General features: G+C 42.5%; 1 protein-coding gene across 1 annotated transcript; it reads left to right on the top strand.

The window, feature by feature from the left end:
• The first annotated feature begins 1,783 nt into the window (after window positions 1-1,783).
• Window positions 1,784-14,515, top strand: FBXO28 (F-box protein 28). Its single transcript, XM_054290451.1, has 5 exons — window positions 1,784-1,996; window positions 7,688-7,797; window positions 8,755-8,893; window positions 11,256-11,451; window positions 13,338-14,515. Exons 1-5 carry the CDS (start codon window positions 1,784-1,786, stop codon window positions 13,730-13,732), a joined length of 1,053 nt encoding a protein of 350 aa, XP_054146426.1. The 3' UTR covers window positions 13,733-14,515.
• Window positions 14,516-18,433: the final 3,918 nt, after the last annotated feature.

Genomic DNA, 18,433 nt, shown 5'->3' with positions numbered 1-18,433 from the left:
TAATTTCAGCACACATTTTTGGAGTGCCATTAGGATGACACACATAAAGCCTTACCCTTGCATTTGCCCTGCTCCCAAGTTAATTCTTTTCCAGATGCCTCTTTTTGGGTTTTGGGGTTTTTTGTTTGGTTGGTTTTGGGGTTTTTTTTTTTGGTTTTTTTTAAGAAAGAGGTTGCAGATTTTCTGAGGAGAGGGGGGAGTGAAAGAAATGGGTTAGGATAAAACTTCAAAGAGAGGAAGCATGGCTGAAAAAAAAATGTACAGAAATGCTGCAGGCAGCTAATTCTTTAGTCCTGTACTATGTTAAGCTGCACTACCTTGGTGCAGGTACTGAAAGAAGAGGTCTCGTTCTCCCAAAACATTTGATGTCTTTTTCCCACACACTTTGCTACCAGCACTCTTGGGATTTGTTTAGTGATTTCCTCTGGCAAGTCAGTCTTCAGCAGCACCAGTTCCCCAGTCAAGCACAGACACCCAACGCTGCTGATGAGAAACAAAGCAGCAGCAGCAGCTGCTGAAGGCACTGAGGAGACTGGCACCATACTTTTCAAAGGCTGTGCCAACTCCTGTCCGGCTAAAACGCTTGTGAAACTGAGGAGTGTTTCTTCTCAGAAGCACCACAGAATGTTCTAGAAACAGCGCTTGGTCCCATCCCTTTGTTGTCCCAGCAATCTGATCCAGAAACCTCCTTAACATACAGGATAAAGGGCAAATGAAGGAGCAGAGCTTGCTTTATTCTGGGTGTTCTGCCTGCTCAGTTATGGCTGGTTCCAGGCAGTGGTTTTCGGGCTGCCAAGGGTTTTGCCAGCTGGCTCTGATCCCAAAGGCAGCATACCTGCAGCGCCCGGCTGCTGTGGCTCCCCGTGCCACCAGAGTGGGGGCAGCTTGGACACCAATCACTGAAGGGCTGCTCGCCCATCCATAGGTAAAATTCAGCAGGCTGGATCACTTTGTAAAGAGGATGTGGTTTTGTCTCGCTTAGGGGCTACAGAGGCATTTTCCACCACTGCAATCCAAGCACATTCTCCCGGTAGGTCACTGCGTTGTGCGGACGGAGCACTCCCGGACTGGGGCACAGCAGCACCCACGGAGGTTTGGGAGTTCCCACCGAGGTTTGGAGGTCCTACCCAAGGAGGGTTGGGAGGTCCTTCCCACGGAATTTCCTCAGAGGGGCATGGAGAGGGAGGCGCTCATCCCTTCTCTCCGGCCTGCAGCCGTAGAACACGAGGGGATGCTCTAAAGCCACCTCGGGGTTAGTTCAGGTTGGGTATTAGGGAAATTCCTCACGGAGAGAGTGGGAATCCTACATGGGAATCATTGGGGTCAGAAGGGGCCTTTGGAGATGACCAGTCCAACCGCCTGCCAAGGCAGGGTCACCTGGAGCAGGTGGCACAGGAACGTGTCCGGGCGGGGTCTGACTGTCTCCAGGGAGGGAGATTCCACGGCCTCCCTGGGCAGCTGTTCCAGCTGCTCTGACGCCCTCAACTTAAAAAATTCTCCCTGGAGCTGGCAAACTCTTCATGTTTCAGTCTACGGCCCTTGCTCCTCGTCCTGTCTCCGGGCACCACCGACGAGAGTCGGACACCATGCCCCTGGCACCCGCCCACGAACGGCTCCCCGGGCAGGGGCAGCGACCCGAGCCCTCAGGCACCGCAGCAGCGCGGGAGGTTCCATTTCCCTCACTCCCTGCGGGAATGCCGGGGCGGGCCCGCCGTGACGGCTGCGGAAGAGGCGTCACAGAGAGGCGGCGCCGTCCCCCCGCGGAGGAAGGACGGGCTGCAAGATGGCGGCGCCGGAGGAGCGGCTCGTGTCGGAGGGCGAAGGCGGCGCCCCGGGCTCGGCGCGGCTCTCCCCGGCCCCGCTGCCGGAGGCCGCCGAGCCGCTGGCGCCCATGGAGCCGCCGCCTCAGAGCAACACGCTCATGGGGCTGCCCATCGTGGCTATCGAGAGCATCCTCAGCTTCCTGTCCTACGATGAGACGAGCCAGCTGCGCTTGGTAGGGGCCGCGGAGAGGAGGCGGCGGGGCGGGGGCCGCGGGGCTGCGGCCGGGACCGGGCTCAGCCCGCCTGGCCCGGGCAGGGCGGCGGTGGCGGCGGCCCCGGTGCCCCCGCCGGGCTGCTGCGCTCACCGGGGAAAGGCTGGATGAGGTGGGGTGGGTGCGATGGGGCTTTATCCCTTCTCCGCTCTCTCTCTGCCATACGCGCATTCCTAAAGCTCTTTATTCCGTCTCTGACTTCTTTCATTCCTTTCACGCTCTGTGAGAAAGCACCGGGCTGCTGGCGGCTCGTTTCTCCCAGTGACTGGTTGGGGTGGGTAGTCTATTGTGTCTCATATGTGTGTTTATTTTTGCTTATAGGGCTTAAGCCTACAAGTGTAGGAGGTGGTGAGCCTGCTGCTCCAAGAATCCTCCCTTATCTAGAAATGTGGGTCAAAAAAGAAGATGTAAAAAAAAAAAAATAACCAAACCAAAAAAACCTGCCTGCTTCTTCCAGTCTTAGTGGATGCGTAATTAATAGCATATAGTATCTGCACCTCTGAACTTGATAATGCCAAGAAACCCCGCAGCTGTCAGCGAGGAGATCAATGTATATCAATATTTAACGGCCTGCAGAAGGAGCCTGATGTAAACCATGTCATATTATGATAAGCTGTTGTCTTACTGAATCCCTTACGAGGTTGTAAATGGAATAATAGTGAGGGAATTAATGCACAGCTTATGTAACTCTCAGTAAATGTGCATGCACTGTACCATTCCTATTTTAAGAACTCGATTAGTCTAAACTGGATAATGTTACAAGTGTATTTCTGCAGGAAATTGGACTGCCTGTGTCTTGGATCAGCAACCTAAAGTGTTGCATCCTGACTGTAACTATAAACCAAAAGCTCTTCAAGCAGAAAACCTGTTCTCATTTATACTCCTCCAAGCACACCAGTTCCTAAATATTTCTAGAGTGTGCTGTCAGTCCCCTCAAGGCTTCAGCTTCTTCTGTGGGAGTAGGTAGTGGATCTGTCAAAAAGAAGTAGTGTTTGAGAACCACAGAATAGCCTGAGTTAGAAGTGAGCCATGAGGATCCCAAAAGCTCCTGGCCCTGTACAGGACATCCCCAAGATCCCAGGTGTGCTTGCAGTTTGACCAGGGGGAAGGGAAGTAAACCACATGGTGTTTGGATATGCCACGTTTCAGGCTCAGAATTGCAGGCACAGCCCGTGGCTGCAGCTTTCCCTTGCACCTTGTGAATGGCAGTGCCTGTGGGGGCTCTCACAAGTCCTCAGAAGGCTTTTTCTTTCTCCAGCTCTCAGTGTTTGTCATGCTCTGTTGGCAGTGAAGGTGAGAGCAGGAAAGGTGAGGAGGTCAGGACTAAACCAGCTGTTTAACTCTCATTGGCACTTAGGAAGTAAAATGTGACACTTTTATGCTCTTTTGTATAGCACCTCCAAGTTCCTTTTTCTAGAAGAGGACTGCCCCTTTCAGAACTTTCAGAAATATGCAAAACCAGACTTGATAAATACCAACTTTGACACATATGTAGAACAATACTGCGTGTAAAATGAAGGAAACTATTCAGTTGGTCTTTCCCTACTTTTTGAGTCAGTGACAGCCAAGAAAATTAATCTCCATCAAATTCCTAGCTGTTCCCTTAAGCACATCAGAAGGCATTATGAGCATTGTTCTGAGAAGAAAGCAGCCTTTTGTTAGCCAGCAGTAATGTAAAGAATCAAAGCCTTTCTGCTGTGAGCCCATAAGCTTGGTCAGCTGGGTCTCTCAGGTGGCTGCTCAGAGCTGGAGGTGTTCTTTTGGCAGACACTGCATGTTCTTCATAGCTCCAGGTGCTTTGTCAGAGAGTTAAGGTAGCCTTTAAAAACAGTAGTGCCCAGGCATAAATTCAGAATGAAATTTCATTACTTTGGGATTTTTCAAGGTGGTGAGTAGCCTTTGGAAATACCTGTGTGTTCCTGCTCTAAGAGCTGCCTTGCACAAAAGTAAATTTTTGTTTTCTGTGGGGACTGACTTGAGCTGCTTATCAAAGATGAATGAGTGTGTCTTATAATAAGTAGTATTGTGCTAAAGATACATTGCAGGAGCACATTAATTGAATGACAGATATGAAATTGCTCAGGTCTCATGCCTATTAGAAACATGCCCAAAAGCAACCTCATTACCCCTTAGAATGTGGGATTCCATGGGATAAAGCATCTTGAGGAAGGCAGGAACATCCAGGACATCAATCAACCTAAACAAAGTTTGATCATGTTTAGACAAAAAAATGTGGATTCCCTAAATCAGTAATTTTGTTGCATTTTCTGGATCCCAGCATGGAAGGAATGGATGTCTTAATGTGTTTTTTATTTTGGAGCACCTTAGCTCAGTGATCCATAAAAAAACCATCTCTGGATTGAACTGGGTTTGGATCTTCAGTGTATACAAAACACCAGACTGAGGAGTTGGCTGGGTGGGGGGACACAGAGCCCCAGAATGTTTTCAGATTGAAATGGAGATAGGAATGTGCATTGTTTATGTAGAGCATAATGAGGAGCATAATCTCAGGCATGAGATCCAGAAGTCTTTTTCTGTCCTGAAAGGATGAGGTAAAGAACATTTCCTGCTTGTGATGATTGCCATCAGGCAGGGCAGGGCTGTGGGCCCCTCATTGTGCACAAAGCTTTCCTGAGCATAAAGCTCTGTTCCTGGGGTCACTGTGTGAGAAAGCTGAAATGAAGCACCTACAGGTTAAGCACTGAAGTAGATCCAAAGAGCAGAGACTAAACAATAGGTATTCAGAGATCAGTCATGTCTGAAATGAGGGAAATCTTGAGCCCTCAAACTTTTGTTCAGACAAAGTGAATGAGAGGAAAAGCAGCAGCTTTTTGCTTTCAGCCCTTTTGAGCATTTACTTCATCTGCTTCCTGTGATGATCCCCATGAGAGAAGCACAGAAAACACCAAGGATGCCAATGTCTGAAGCTGTAATGCTGTGGACAAGCCCACTGTGCATGCTGACAGGCAAGCTCACTATCTTCCAGCTTTTGAAGGCTCCTTTTACAGGGATATTTTTAGTGACTTGCAGAAGCTTTGAAATTTTTACCTCAGTGGGATAATAATGAAATTCTTAGATTCCAGTTTCTTTTTCAGTCACATGTCTGAGCTTGGAAAGGCACTTCCATTCAGGCTGTTACTACAACAAGCATGATTAAAATCTCACAGTCCACAACCTCCTTCCATGGACACTCTGAGAAGGTTATCTTGGATTCTGACACACATCAGGATTACTTTGATTCTGCAGCAAACTTGTGCTTGTTTCCTGCACAGCACAAGTAAGGACTGAAAGCCTTTGGACAGCATGGCCTTAATATTCCCAGTTTCAGTCAGTCTGTGTTTACAGGCATTTCTATTTTAAGGTTTCTTGATGAAGTTATAAGCATTTTTCCCTAAAAATAACTTACTTTACCCTAAAAAAGACATTTTACAGACCATGGTGTCAGTGTGCTGTCTAAGAAAAATAACATATTGAATCTAAATACTCTAGGATATTTTATATTTGTTTTGGAATTGGTTAGTGAAGCTTGGAAGAAATAAAACATGCTTTTTAAGGAAGGTAGTAGATTGTGTCAGTGTGTTTACAAATGAAGTGGAAATTAGTTTATAGGATCATAGGAAGCTGCTTTCACATAAAAGTCAGCACAACCTCTCCTTCTGCTTTTTAGATGGATTTGGAATACCTTTCTGACTCTGAAACTTGAACACAGGGTCTGGTTGGACTTGACCTTTGAGGAAACACAGCCTCTTTCAGCTCTGTGACTAAAATAAGAAAATATTCACCAACATTACAAATACAAGGATAAGAAAATTCAATTTATGATCTGTTGAATATGTAATATCCAACTGTCTTGGACTGCTGTGGACACCTAAAAGTGTAATGAAGCTACTCTACATCTCTGTTCCTCTAAATCCAGGTGCTCTATGGTTTAGGTGGTGAACTAGCTGAGAATTACCAGGTGATTGGTAACATAAGTTGCAAACAAACACTTTTGATTTCTGGTGATCCCGAAGTTTGGGATCTGGACTGATTATTGGCTAAATACGGGTAATGTCGAGAAATGGGAGCAAATAATCCTTCCTGCTGTGCAGGGCAGGCAGAGGAGGAAGGCTCAAACCCCGGTGCGGTTGGTGTGTTGGGCTGCGGCTCCCTGGGGTCTCTTGGCCGGCAGATGTCACTGTGAGCGAGGTTACAGCCGCTCTGCCGCCTCCGAGCGCGGCCGGAGATGTTTCCTGTGCTGCCCGGTGGCCGCAGAGCTGCCGCAGCCCTGTGCGGGGCCCGGTTCCTGCTTCAGGATCCGGTGCCATTGGAGCTGCCAGAAAGCTGCAAAGCCCTGACTCAAAAACGATTTAAATCCGTGCGCCCCTGGAGCTGCGAGCTCAGGGAGGAAAGAACCATTTCCTCCTTCCTGCAGGAAGGCCGGCATTTTTCCTTATACACAGGAGATGATTTAACTGGATCACTGAGTGTGGGGCAGTGTGCTGAGGCTCTCCCTCTGCCGTTTGCCTGGCTGATCCTTCTTTGTTAAGGATGTAATACCGAGGAGCACAGACATACACACAGTCCATGTATGCCTAATGGGCTGTCCGTACAGAGATGTCTGAAAGTGGTCAGTTCTCACAGAACTTGGCTCACAAAGCAGAGCTTCTTTCTTTTTATACAGAAGGCATTACACAAAGTAATTGCAGGTTTTACTGGGAGAGGTGAGAATCTTCTTCCTCAAGGTGTAAACTTACATAGACTTTAGGTTATGAAATGATGAGTGTGTGGAGGAAAGGAGTGTTTATTTAAAAAAAACAGAAAGAGTATTTATTGGCAAGTGGGGTCACAGTGGGAGCTGTGGACTTCAGTACCTAAAAAATCCCAACAAACACAAAATTGCTTCAAAGAACAGTTGGGTCACTAAGCTCTTGTACCTTCAGAATTGAATAGCAATTGCTTTAAATGTTTGTATGAGTTGGCTTTGTCCTGTAAGTGGTAACTTTGTGAAGGTTTAACTTTAGCAATTTATTGTATCTTCTGCAGCTCTTCGTGTCCCTTCTTCCTAAATCTGTGGTGCAAAACCCCCTGAGACTACTGGTGTCCAACAGCAAATAGAGGAATCCTTTAAGCAAAGGAGAAAAGACTTTCTTATACAAAAAGGAGAATCTTGTTCCATGTGCAATGTTTTCTATGTGTTTTTAAATTCAGTTGTGGTTGAGTTAAAAAACAAAAGCCTTAAACACTGAAAGAAAACCACGGTGATTTCTTGTCTTTAAAGGTTTCTGGTTTTGAGACTACAAAATACTAATTTCATCTACCAGAATCACTGTGGAGACCATGCTGAAAGCCAGGCATGGGCATCTGCAGCTTCCATTAAAATCAGAGGAAATTGTATTTGCTTCTAATAGGTGCCATTCAGCCCACTGTCTCTTGTTAGGCAAAATCAACATTTATTTGTGAACTGTGTGAAACATAGCTGCTCCTTTTTGGAGTATTCTGATCTTTGGTGGAGATGGGAATGCCTTAATCTCAACTGCAGTTTTTGCTTGTTGAAATGGAGCAAAAAACTGTAAGAGAATCTTTTGCTAGCTGGCAGGTAGGGATAAGATAATAGTAAAAGTGAGCTGTGGCCTTAATTGAGCCTTAAGATTTCTTTTTACTTAAATACAGGTTTGTAAGCGCATGGACTTGGTTTGCCAGAGAATGTTAAATCAGGGATTTCTGAAAGTGGAGAGATACCACAACTTGTGTCAAAAGCAAGTTAAAGCTCAACTTCCAAGGTATGTACCAGTTAAAACTGGAATTAAATGTAATTGTGTTAGATTCATTTAAGCAGGTTCTTGAAAAGGAATTCCTTTCTGGCTAATTCTCTTATATATCTTGAAAATTTGAGTCACATTTGCCTTTATTTAATTTTTTTTTTCTAAAACCACCTTGAACCTAAGATTTAATTTCAGAATAGTGGTGTGAGAGGTGTGTCTGGTATTTCAAACAGAGAAGTCTGGGTTCTGTATTAATCAACTCTTCTGGCAAATCAAACAAGGATTCCTGGGAATGAATAAATGCCATTCCTTTTCAAGAACAACTGCCTTCACCGATGATTTATCAAATATTCTGCTTAAAAAAAGGCAAGGTTTATCACTGGCAAGGATTAAATGGGAACAAGGAAGAGAGATTTGACATGTGAGCATTACTGGGAACTGGTTTCTCACTAAAGCCATATCTTTCTTCCTCTTTCCACTGAATAAGAGCAGCTGCTGCTGTGTCCTATCAGATTTCCCAGTCAGAGTGAAGAAACTAAATGCTACTTGACATAGAGATCCTTTCTCAAAAAGGGTTTCTAGCTCAACCTAAACTTCCCAGTAGCTCTTTACTATGTAAACTTCACTACCGATATATTACATTTGTTATTTCAATTGCAAGTACTGACCATATGAGTGAGTGGGATAAGTGTATTCACTCTCAGTGTCTGCTGCTGTCAGTATTGCAGCCTTGTTCTTAAATGTCCTCAGTTACACACAAAATTTACTATACATAAGGTGTAGTAATTACTTAGAGAACAAAATTTGTCTAAGAAATTGTGCTGTTACTGGCTGGGTCTCTATAGTATCTATTATTTCTATGAAGACAAATGTTTGTGGTTAGAGGGTTTTAAGGGTGAAATTAACTTGACAAACGTTACAGTTGGATTTTTGACTCCTTGTTAAAGGAGTGTCACCTTGTGGTGTGTTTTCCAGGCGGGAGTCAGAGAGGAGAAACCATTCCTTAGCTCGCCATGCAGACATCCTCGCTGCTGTGGAAACGAGGCTGTCTCTCCTAAATATGACTTTCATGAAGTATGTGGATTCCAATCTCTGTTGCTTCATACCTGGAAAGGTAAAATGCAGATTATATTATGTGAATCTGTATCTGTGTTTAAAAAATAGGATTGTGTAACTTAACCTGGCACAGCTGGGGAAAATTTATATTGTATATATATATATACACACTTGCAAATAAACCTGCAAGCCAATACTCTGTTTTACCAGGCAGTCTAAAATGAATAAACCAGGCTGTATTTAAATATTAATTATTTTAAATTAGATTTCTCTTTGCCCTTAGATTCTCTCTTGATTCTGATGTTTGGCTTGTGCTATACTCATCTTCTACAACCTTTTAGAAAAAAAATGTGATCAGGCCATCTGAAGATGTAGTAATTTAGATTACACATAACACTAGGTACTCAGTCAGTCATGATTTTATGCACCTTCTTAAGGGTTTGAGTACTTCAGGTTAATTGAATTAAGGTATTTAGTATGTCAAAACACTGTTCAGTATTACAGTGGATGGTATATTTTGTACAGTAGGTGGAATTAATTTTAAATGTAAAGTGTGTTAAATGGGAACATTACTGAACAGTTCTGGTGTTTTAGAATAGCAGCCCAGCATTAAATATAAATTATGCAGACAAGATGTACATTTGAGATACTGATGTTTTATAAGCTGTGAAATCACCAGTGCACAGGGGAATTGACAAAATCAGGCTCAGAGGAAGACTGGTACAGCTGAGGGATTAAATGAGATCAGTGAACATTACCCTAATGCTCTATTCATTGATCTTCCCTGTAAGGTGTGGATATGTTGATGTTACTTTTTGGTGGGCAGAGAACTGAATTGCAGTGAGATGAATGGAAAGGACTCTGGGGAAGCATGGAGGCATTTATGCATGCAGTGGTAGGATAAACTGTGGGCATGGAATGTATTCTTATCTTTATCTTATTTCTGTTACTCTTGTTGACTTGATATTTAATTAATTTTTAATTATATCCTTGTATGACTTTACATTATACTGTTATATACCATGTATTAAAAAAAAAAATATAGTGAAGTCAAACGAACTTAAGTCCCTGATACTTACATGGTAAATGGGATTCTTAAAAAAAAAGTTGCTTTGCTGTTCTGAAGAGTAGAGGGAAGGGCAGTACTCACCCTGTCCCAGTAGAGGGAAGGGCAGTGTTTATCTCAGACCAGGGGTGTGCAGGAGTTGGGCAGGTGAGCTTGCTTTTCCTTGTGGGCACCAACTTGTAAGCACCTTGATTTTATTTTAATACAACTGCTAAAAAGTTGGTGAGGTTTTTTTTTTAAATTATTTACTTATTGTGTGAGTTTGCTAGCACTGCTGCACTCCCAGCACAGTTACCAGTTCACCCATTAATTAATATTTTGGTCAGTCAGATTCAAGGCTCAGTGTTCACTTACAGTCTGAGGTTTCCCTCCCACCTGCTTGCTTCCCTCAGGAAATGTCACCATAGAACTGCCAGGAAGTGAATTTGTGTTAGAATATGCAAATCCTGGTTTGAGGTTCAGCATTCTGTGATAGCAGAGCACTGCTGCAAGGTTTTCTATTGAGGATGTTGCTAACAGGATATAGAGTGGATGAAATTAGAGCAGTCGTTTGTTGCTTGATGAGAAACTTAGGTCTTGTGTAGCTTTTGGGACTTTTTAGCTAAGTTTCCTTTATCAGAACAGAAGGTGCAACTGTATTACAAGGTCCTTATTATGTGTGTTCTTCAAACATTCTTAATCCTGTGCAAAATACCTGTACAGCTTTGGCTAAGACACCAGCACTCCTATCTTGACCTGCCTCAGATTTTAATTCATAAATTAGTAAGACTCCCTTCATCTTTCTGTATCTCTCCTAACTAAAGGGCTTTGCTTTCCAAACCTGTCAAGAGGGTTTTGTTCTCTGTCAGTAGTGAATTGATGTTTTGTAAATGAATATATTTTGGATTTAATCTGAATTTGCAATATTTTGTTTGTATGGAAGTGGACTCAAGTAAATATTTACAGCTCTTCAGGCTGACATAATGCTAACTCTTGCTACTCCAATTCTGTTTCATGACTGGCAAGGGTAGTGACTGCTCTGCTTTAGGGCTTCTTGCTTCAGGGTCTCCTGCAGGAAATGATCATGCTTTGCTGAGTATAGATTATGTAACTTGCAAACCAACTATGCCTGTACTTCACATTTCACCTAATGAGCATTATTTCATTATTTTGAAGAGAGCTGTTGTGATAGATTTAATGAATAGCTTCTCTGATATATCACGAGCAACACTTTAAAAAGCTGATCTGAAACTAAAACACACAGTGGTGTGCAACTGTTATGTGGTAAAAACCCCTAAATATGCCAGAATTCCTAGAACAAACTGAAATAATCTTGCCTTTATCAGAAAATCCTAATTCTTCTTAAATGTTTTAGGTAATAGATGAAATTTATCGAGTGCTAAGATATGTAAACTCTACAAGAGCTCCTCAGAGAGCTCATGAAGTTCTTCAAGAACTAAGGGACATTTCCTCCATGGCTATGGAATATTTTGATGAGAAGATTGTTCCAATACTGAAAAGAAAGATGCCTGGGTCAGATGTATCGGGACGTCTAATAGGAACTGCCCCAGGTATTAATTCCAACGTATAGTTCACTTTTATTTAGTTGTTCTTTAAAACAATCACAGCACTGTATGTTTCCTAAGCTCCCTCCCTTCAAGGGGAGCTTTATTACATAAATATTGATGATACTTGTTTTTAAGAATGCTAACTGAAATTCATTTGCTTTGAAAGTTAAGGAGCCTTTGTACTGCTAAAAGAACAGTCACTTGAGTGTATGTTGGAGTTATGCATAGTGTGAATTCATGAAACAAATGCTTTTGTGCCACCAATGAATGAGACTTTATCGCTGCATTTGGTTGAAATTTGGCACATGAGATGACAACTCACTGCCTTTTATTTTTAGGACAAGCTGCAAATGAATTTGTCTAAGCTGTAACAGCACATAGAGGGCTGGAATGGGCTTTTTTTACTTTGCTGGGGGTACTGTTTTATGCACTAACAAGCAAAATAGCTACAGGTGATAGTGAAAAGGCAATTAAAATAACAGTCTATACAGAAGCCATTAAACTTGTCCTTCGAATATTCTGTCAGACTTTCCAGAACTTTTGTGAACTAAAGTCCAAGGTAGTTGCCTCTTGGCTGAATTTATCCTAATGGTAAAAGGCAAAAGATTGGCAAAATTGTAGAATTTTCCCTATACAGGATGTGTTGCCATTTTAGGAAGTGTGAAATTTAACTTTCTAGAAAGATAACTTAGTAAAAACTGGGGTGGGGGGGGGAAATAAATCTTAAGTAAAACCAATAGGCCTAACTGCAGATGCTTTTGTTTCTTGTATGTCCTGTCCATCCTTTTAGCCATAAGTGTGTATGCCACCTTTAGTATATCCTTCTAGTTGTACTTTCATTTTTATAATTATATAAATTTTAATTTTAAAATTATAGTCCTGCTAGTTTTAATTTTTAAAATGATATATGGGTTTAAATTTTTTCCAATTATATGTGTTAGTATATACTGAGCCTCTCAGCTGAGGAAGTATTGCCCAAACCCACAGTTGATATCAATCAGCTTTTCAAGGCCAAGGCTTTGTGGTGCATTAAATGCCTCTCTCTTGTTGAGGGAAGGGCATCACCTCTCTCTTAGTGTCCCATAATGGTAGCTGTGCTGCCATCCTGATGGAAAAAAAGGAGGAAAAGGAGGATGACTGTTCCAGACTCTTCTGTCTGTAGAGCACTTAAAGTTGCACCTCAATTGCACAGCCTTGCTAGAAGAGTATAATAACAGAAAAAGTGATAGATACCTTTTATGGCAGAAAAAGTGAAAGAAATTATACAGTAGCTGTTAGTCTCCTTGATTTGCAGGAACTTTATTAGAATCAACACTTCCAAGCTCAGATTCCAGTATGGTTTTAGTGCTTAGGAGGAGTGATTCTAAAGAAGCATGGAAAATAAATTCCTTTCTTCTAAAATGTAAGTTATACCAAAATACCTTGTTAAGTTCCAAACTACAATTTTTTAGAACTTTAGCTGCAGCTAAGACAGCAGAATTTTGCTGTTCTAATGAAAGATATTTATTCAGTCTTAACTATTCCATATTAAGTAATTTGGAGATGTTTTGTGGGATTTTGTCTTAATATGTGTGACATTAAGTCTAGATGACAACACAATAGTTGTACACAGTTTTTGATGCAGCAAAAGGAGGGGGGCTTATATACAGGAAATGAATTATGAACATTTTTCCTGACTACTGAAAAGCTGTAAGTATTTTAAATTAAACTGGTTGTGCTCTGAGATTACCACGTGTTCTTGTTAGACACTTAAATCTGTTTGCCTGTTCACGTTACTCGCAGTGGGTGCTCAGATTCACGTGTGGGGAGTAGGGATAAGCAACACACAAACACTGGGATGCCGCTTGTGCCCGTAAGTTGCAGAGCACTAATCACAGTTGTCTCTGAAGTTCCAGGGCCTTCTGCAGCGCTGACAACCATGCAGCTGTTCTCCAAGCAGAGCCCCTCCAGGCAGGAAGTCACCAAGCTGCAGCAGCAGGTGAAAGCCAACGGCACGGGGCTGACGGCGCTGAAGCGGGAGATCTCGGAGCTGCGCCTCAAGGTGCAGGAGCAGCAGAAGCAGCTCCAGGATCAAGACCAGAAACTGCTTGAGCAGACCCAAATCATTGGGGAACAGAACGCGCGCTTGGCCGAGCTGGAGCGCAAGCTGCGCGAGGTGATGGAGAGCACGGTGGGGAATTCCTCGGGCTCCGGCTCAAACGAACAATCTCCCAGGAAAAGGAGGAAGGCGGTGGATGCCACAGACTGTCCCAGGAAATCCAAACGCCTTCGGAACAGAAAATAACCGGGGAGGAGACGGCGCCTTCAGGAGGATACGCTGCTCTGGTAGCCCAAGCAGGCCTGCTTGTTTGGATACTGTGACCAGCTCATGGTGTCACTTAGGCTGCTGGCTCTTCAAAACACCACTTAGACTTGAACAGTGATTTTCTTTCATTGACTTTTCCCCTGCTTTCTATATGGGTGGGCCTAATGCACAGAATCTTTAAGATTTGCAATAGCTACGTACTAACCAGACCTGCTCTGTTATGTTTTGAAGGGTTAACCTTTTTTTCCGTGCAGACGTGTTTTAAAGTAAACTTATTTGTGTTTATGCATATGTTCACATGAAATCTTAAATAAATTGTCTTAACTGACTAAATGGTTAAGAGTAAAAACAGATGTCCTGTTCACTTGAAGGAAAAATCCGCTTTTAAAACCTTGTTTTTGAGAACTTGACCTTTTTTGTTACAAGTGACCTTGTCTGGAATGTCTGAAAAGTAGTTAATACTTTTTGGGGTTCTCTGTAACGAGTAAAACTGACTTCTTAAGCTGCAGTATTGGCTATATATTTTTGTAAACTTCCACAGAAGGGCCTTCTATCCAGTCTTCACATGCACACACCCTGGTCCTAGGTCTTGGGAGCCATATTCTACATTTGCATGGATAGATGCATGTACAGCTTAGTCAGCCTGCCAAAAGCACTTGCCTGAAACTGTTCCAAACTCTGGGAGAGAGCACAGAGACCTGTCAAGCAATTCCTTTGTTCCTCAGCCATAATCAGTGTCTGCTTTTGGGCTGTGTGGCTGCCCCTTGCTGTTGTTAGCCAAAGCTGGAGAGTGGAGAGGCTGCCTGTGCATCACCTGGGTCATGGCCAACACCCAGCACCTGCCAACTGTCCCTGGAGTCACCAGGCTCTGGGGGCATCACTGGAGTGAAATGCTGTATATGGTGAAACTTCAGCAATTTTCTGTGTCTGTGTTGGGGTTGGGGTGGAAATTTCTCTGTAACACTGATGACAATATTCTAAGCTTTCCTTATCCTAAAAGGTAAATCACTTCAGACAGAGCTTTAATTTCTTTTGCACTTCTGTTTTGAGCTTGTAACTGGAAAAGCATGTCTTGCACTGTTCAGTCTCTCTGGTCACTTTAACCACCTCAGAGTTGTGTACAGTGATTATTCCCCCCCTGCCATCTGTATATTTTTGGAATCTTATACAAATACCATTGTCCTTGGTTTTGTTTTAATGTACTAAACTATATAGCTTTATAATTTGACTTTTGTTTTCTTTTTTTTAACCAGCTGCTGCTTTGTCTTTAGGTGGTTCTGAATTCAACTTGGTATGGCACTGCAAATGCAAACGCTGCATTTTGTAGCTGTTCACAATCTTGATATTCCTGCTGTGGGTTAAAGTGCAAGTTCATTTTGTGTGGCTGTCAGCATACCCTAGTGGCTGTGTTTAAAGCACCAAACAAATCAGAAGTTATCTGGTCAGGTATTATATAATTGTGGCAAACTGACATTTTTCCTGAAACTTCAGCTACAATTTTTACTTCTAAAACACAGTAGCTCATACCAGAAGTAACATTACAAATGCCTAATATTTGACAGACATTCAGCTTTCAAATAAACTTCTCAAGTAATTTGAGTCCCTTTCAAAAAAAAAAAAAGGCATTTTTCTTAATAATCAAAGAAATGATAGAAGGCTGTCTGAGAGCAGACTTCAACTGTTGAAGGAGCATTTGCTTTTACTGGTTTATTCACCTCAGAATCTTTGTTACAGGTAACTTTATCTTGGAGATAGATACCTGCTATTCAGCTTAAAAATACTGGCATATACCTGAACTTTTAAAATACAATTTTGAGTCAAAGGGTCAGCATGATAGCTAGAATTACTGTGTGATGCCAATTCATTGAATGGTTATTTGTGATAAAAATGGACTAATTGCCAGCTACTTGTGGTTAAATGCTTCCAAACAAGTATAAACTTGTGAATTGCATTTACTGAAGGGGTTTATTCATACATTCTGAATATTTTTCACTTCAGTTTCTTTATTGATTTCTAGAATATGCAGACAGTTTCCCCCTCCCCACCATGCCAGTGTACAAATCATTTCAGGTTATTCCAGAGTAGCATTTCTGGATGTGTTGGGGAATCTCTGGCTGTTCCTAAACTGAGCTGGAGAACAACAGCCAATTGTTATGGAAGTGTTCTCTGGGAACTGTGCCAGCTTGGACCCTTCAGCTCAAGGAAGTATCGTGTGCTCCAGGATTGCAGGTGCATCCTGCTCCTCCATGTGCTGACATTTTTCATTCCAGTGAAATGGGATGAGGCCCATGAAACTTCAGGGGTAGAGGGGATGGTTACAAGAAATTCCACAATAAAGGTACACCAGTGTTTTGTGTTTCACATCCCAGAGAGGAAACATCAGATGGCTTTTGGCTGGAATGTACACCAGAAAAATATACACATGGGAAATAAAACCAGAATGAAGTAATTGTTTGGACAAAATAGCTGGAGCTTTAATTTCTGACGCCACATTGTCCCTTGTTAAATAAAAAGGATAAATTTTGCAATATCTGAACAAGCTGATGAATCACCTGAAGTAAAACTGTATCTCTTTTCACTCAATACCTGTGCACATTTATGTGAGTTGGTGTATCAGCCTGGAAGTCGTGTTGGTGGTGATCAGTGATTGTATCACCTGTTTAAGGGAGAGCCTTGAAACACTGAGACTGACATGCAGTTTGCAAAATTACCTGAGAAACTGATTTGTTTGCATCCACTGTTCAGTTTCAGTACTTGTGTCAAGGGCTGAAAGAGGTCAGAGCTGTCAGGGAAAGCAATATTAAGTGTCTTAAATCTGGTTTCTTAAAAAAACTTGAAAATACTGAGGCCAGCTTTACTGCTTTTTTGAAAATAGTACTTGCTTAGAAAAATAGCACTTGCTTTTTGTTTTGTAGTAAGGTTGGAAATTTTTAAAATGAATTTGTGTACCTAGTGAACATGGTGAAAATAAGATCAAGAGGTACCATAGTGATACTTTTTTGAGGGAAAAGCTGTTTGTGACAAGGTCTTGCTTCCCAAACTGAACACTTCTGTGTAACTACAGTGTGTAAGGACCCTCCAAATGTGGGCTAGTGGAAGTGCTGAAGGAAGAAACAGTACCTGCAAATTTCACAGATTAAATACAGATGGAAACAAATTGAACTTGGTCAGTTCCTGGTACTCACCATTGCATGTTAATATTTATTAATGCTGCAAAGGATGCCTGTGTGTAACTTGTTAAAGCAAAAGGTAAGACAGAATTGAACAGAAACTTGGTTGCTCTTACTCAGATCTTCTCACAGTGAATTGTGGGGAGCACTAGGGCTGCCAAAGGAGTTTTCAACATCAAGAGCCTCTTGAAGATAGGGTGATGTAGGATACAGTGCAATGTGTCCCAGCACAGGAGAGGATTCTCTGATTCCTTGGTGTTCCTGATGCTTTTAAGAGGGTAATTAGCAATTTTCAGTGATTGTTACTTCATGAATTAGTAAATTCAGTTTGGACTATCTTACAGCAACATGTCAGCTAGTTGTGAGCTATTCTGTTCAGCTCAAGTTGCATTTCTGTGCATTTCTGTGCTACTTTGCACTGTACCTGGGCCAGCTTGCTTGTCCATGTGCTCTCCACTCCTGCAGCTCTCCTGCCTGGATCTCACCTTGCCCGTTCTAAGGATGCAGTCCTGGCTTTGTTCACATGTAAGTGAACATTCCAGGAGTTTTGTTCAAGCCTTGTGCCAGCTGAAGACACAGTAGGTCCTGGATCTCACTGTCTCTGGAATGGAAAACATCACATACAAACACTGTTGGCTTGCTGAACACCTAATCTTGGATATGTTACACAAAATGATCAAATGCAGTGATTACATGGGGAAAACACTTTGCTCTCCAGTACACTTGGGCAATTAAATTGCCCAAAGCTTTCCTATTTAATATCTTTTTTTAGCTGTTTAAGCCTTGTTTAACTGCTCTGGAATGTTCAGTTTATAAACCTGGGGTATTCTGTTTAATTCATGACCATTTACAAACCTGTGTGTGTTTGTGGTGCTGTAAACCTGCCTCTGTGTATCTAACTCCTGTCACTCCTCCAGTGCTCCTGTCACCTCCTGCCACACTCCTTTTGGCAGGATCCTTCCCATGCATGAGGAGCCCTTTAGCACAATGATTAGCAGGGCTAATATTTGAACTCCAACCAGTGTTACATGTGGTGTTTGGAGTGCAGCTGAGTGAAACACTGATGACCCCAAGAATTCTGCAGTCAGCTGCTGCACTAGCAACCCCAAAGCTTCCTGGTTTATTGTGAAATGGTCACTGACCAAAAAGTAAACCTGGCAAGGTCTCAGAGCCTCGATGCAATCTAGACATCTGCTTTGCCTCTGATGCTGCACCAGTCTGCACAGTTCAGATTTTGTGACTAAGGAGGGAAAGGCTGAGCAAAACCTTTCCCGTGTCTCACCTCCCTGCTGCATTTTTCACTTCTAAATCCCACCCTAATGTGCTCTAATGCATGCAAACCAAACTATTCACAAAAGTGCTGTTTTATAGATCCTGTGCTTTGCCCACTGCTTCACAGAATTTCAGACATTGAATTTCCCCTCCAATAGCCCTGTTGCATGTGGGACTTCCAGCAGCTTGTAGGCATGAGCCTTTTGTACTCGTTATTACTAATAAATTTAAAGTGATG

The sequence above is a fragment of the Melozone crissalis genome, unplaced genomic scaffold (assembly GCF_028551555.1).
Source record: "Melozone crissalis strain CALT ecotype California unplaced genomic scaffold, PUWL_Pcris_2 ptg000081l_1, whole genome shotgun sequence".
Classification (NCBI taxonomy): Eukaryota; Metazoa; Chordata; class Aves; order Passeriformes; family Passerellidae; genus Melozone; species Melozone crissalis.
The sequence above is the reverse complement of the archived record's forward strand: the minus strand, read 5'-3'. Positions and strand labels throughout refer to the sequence as shown.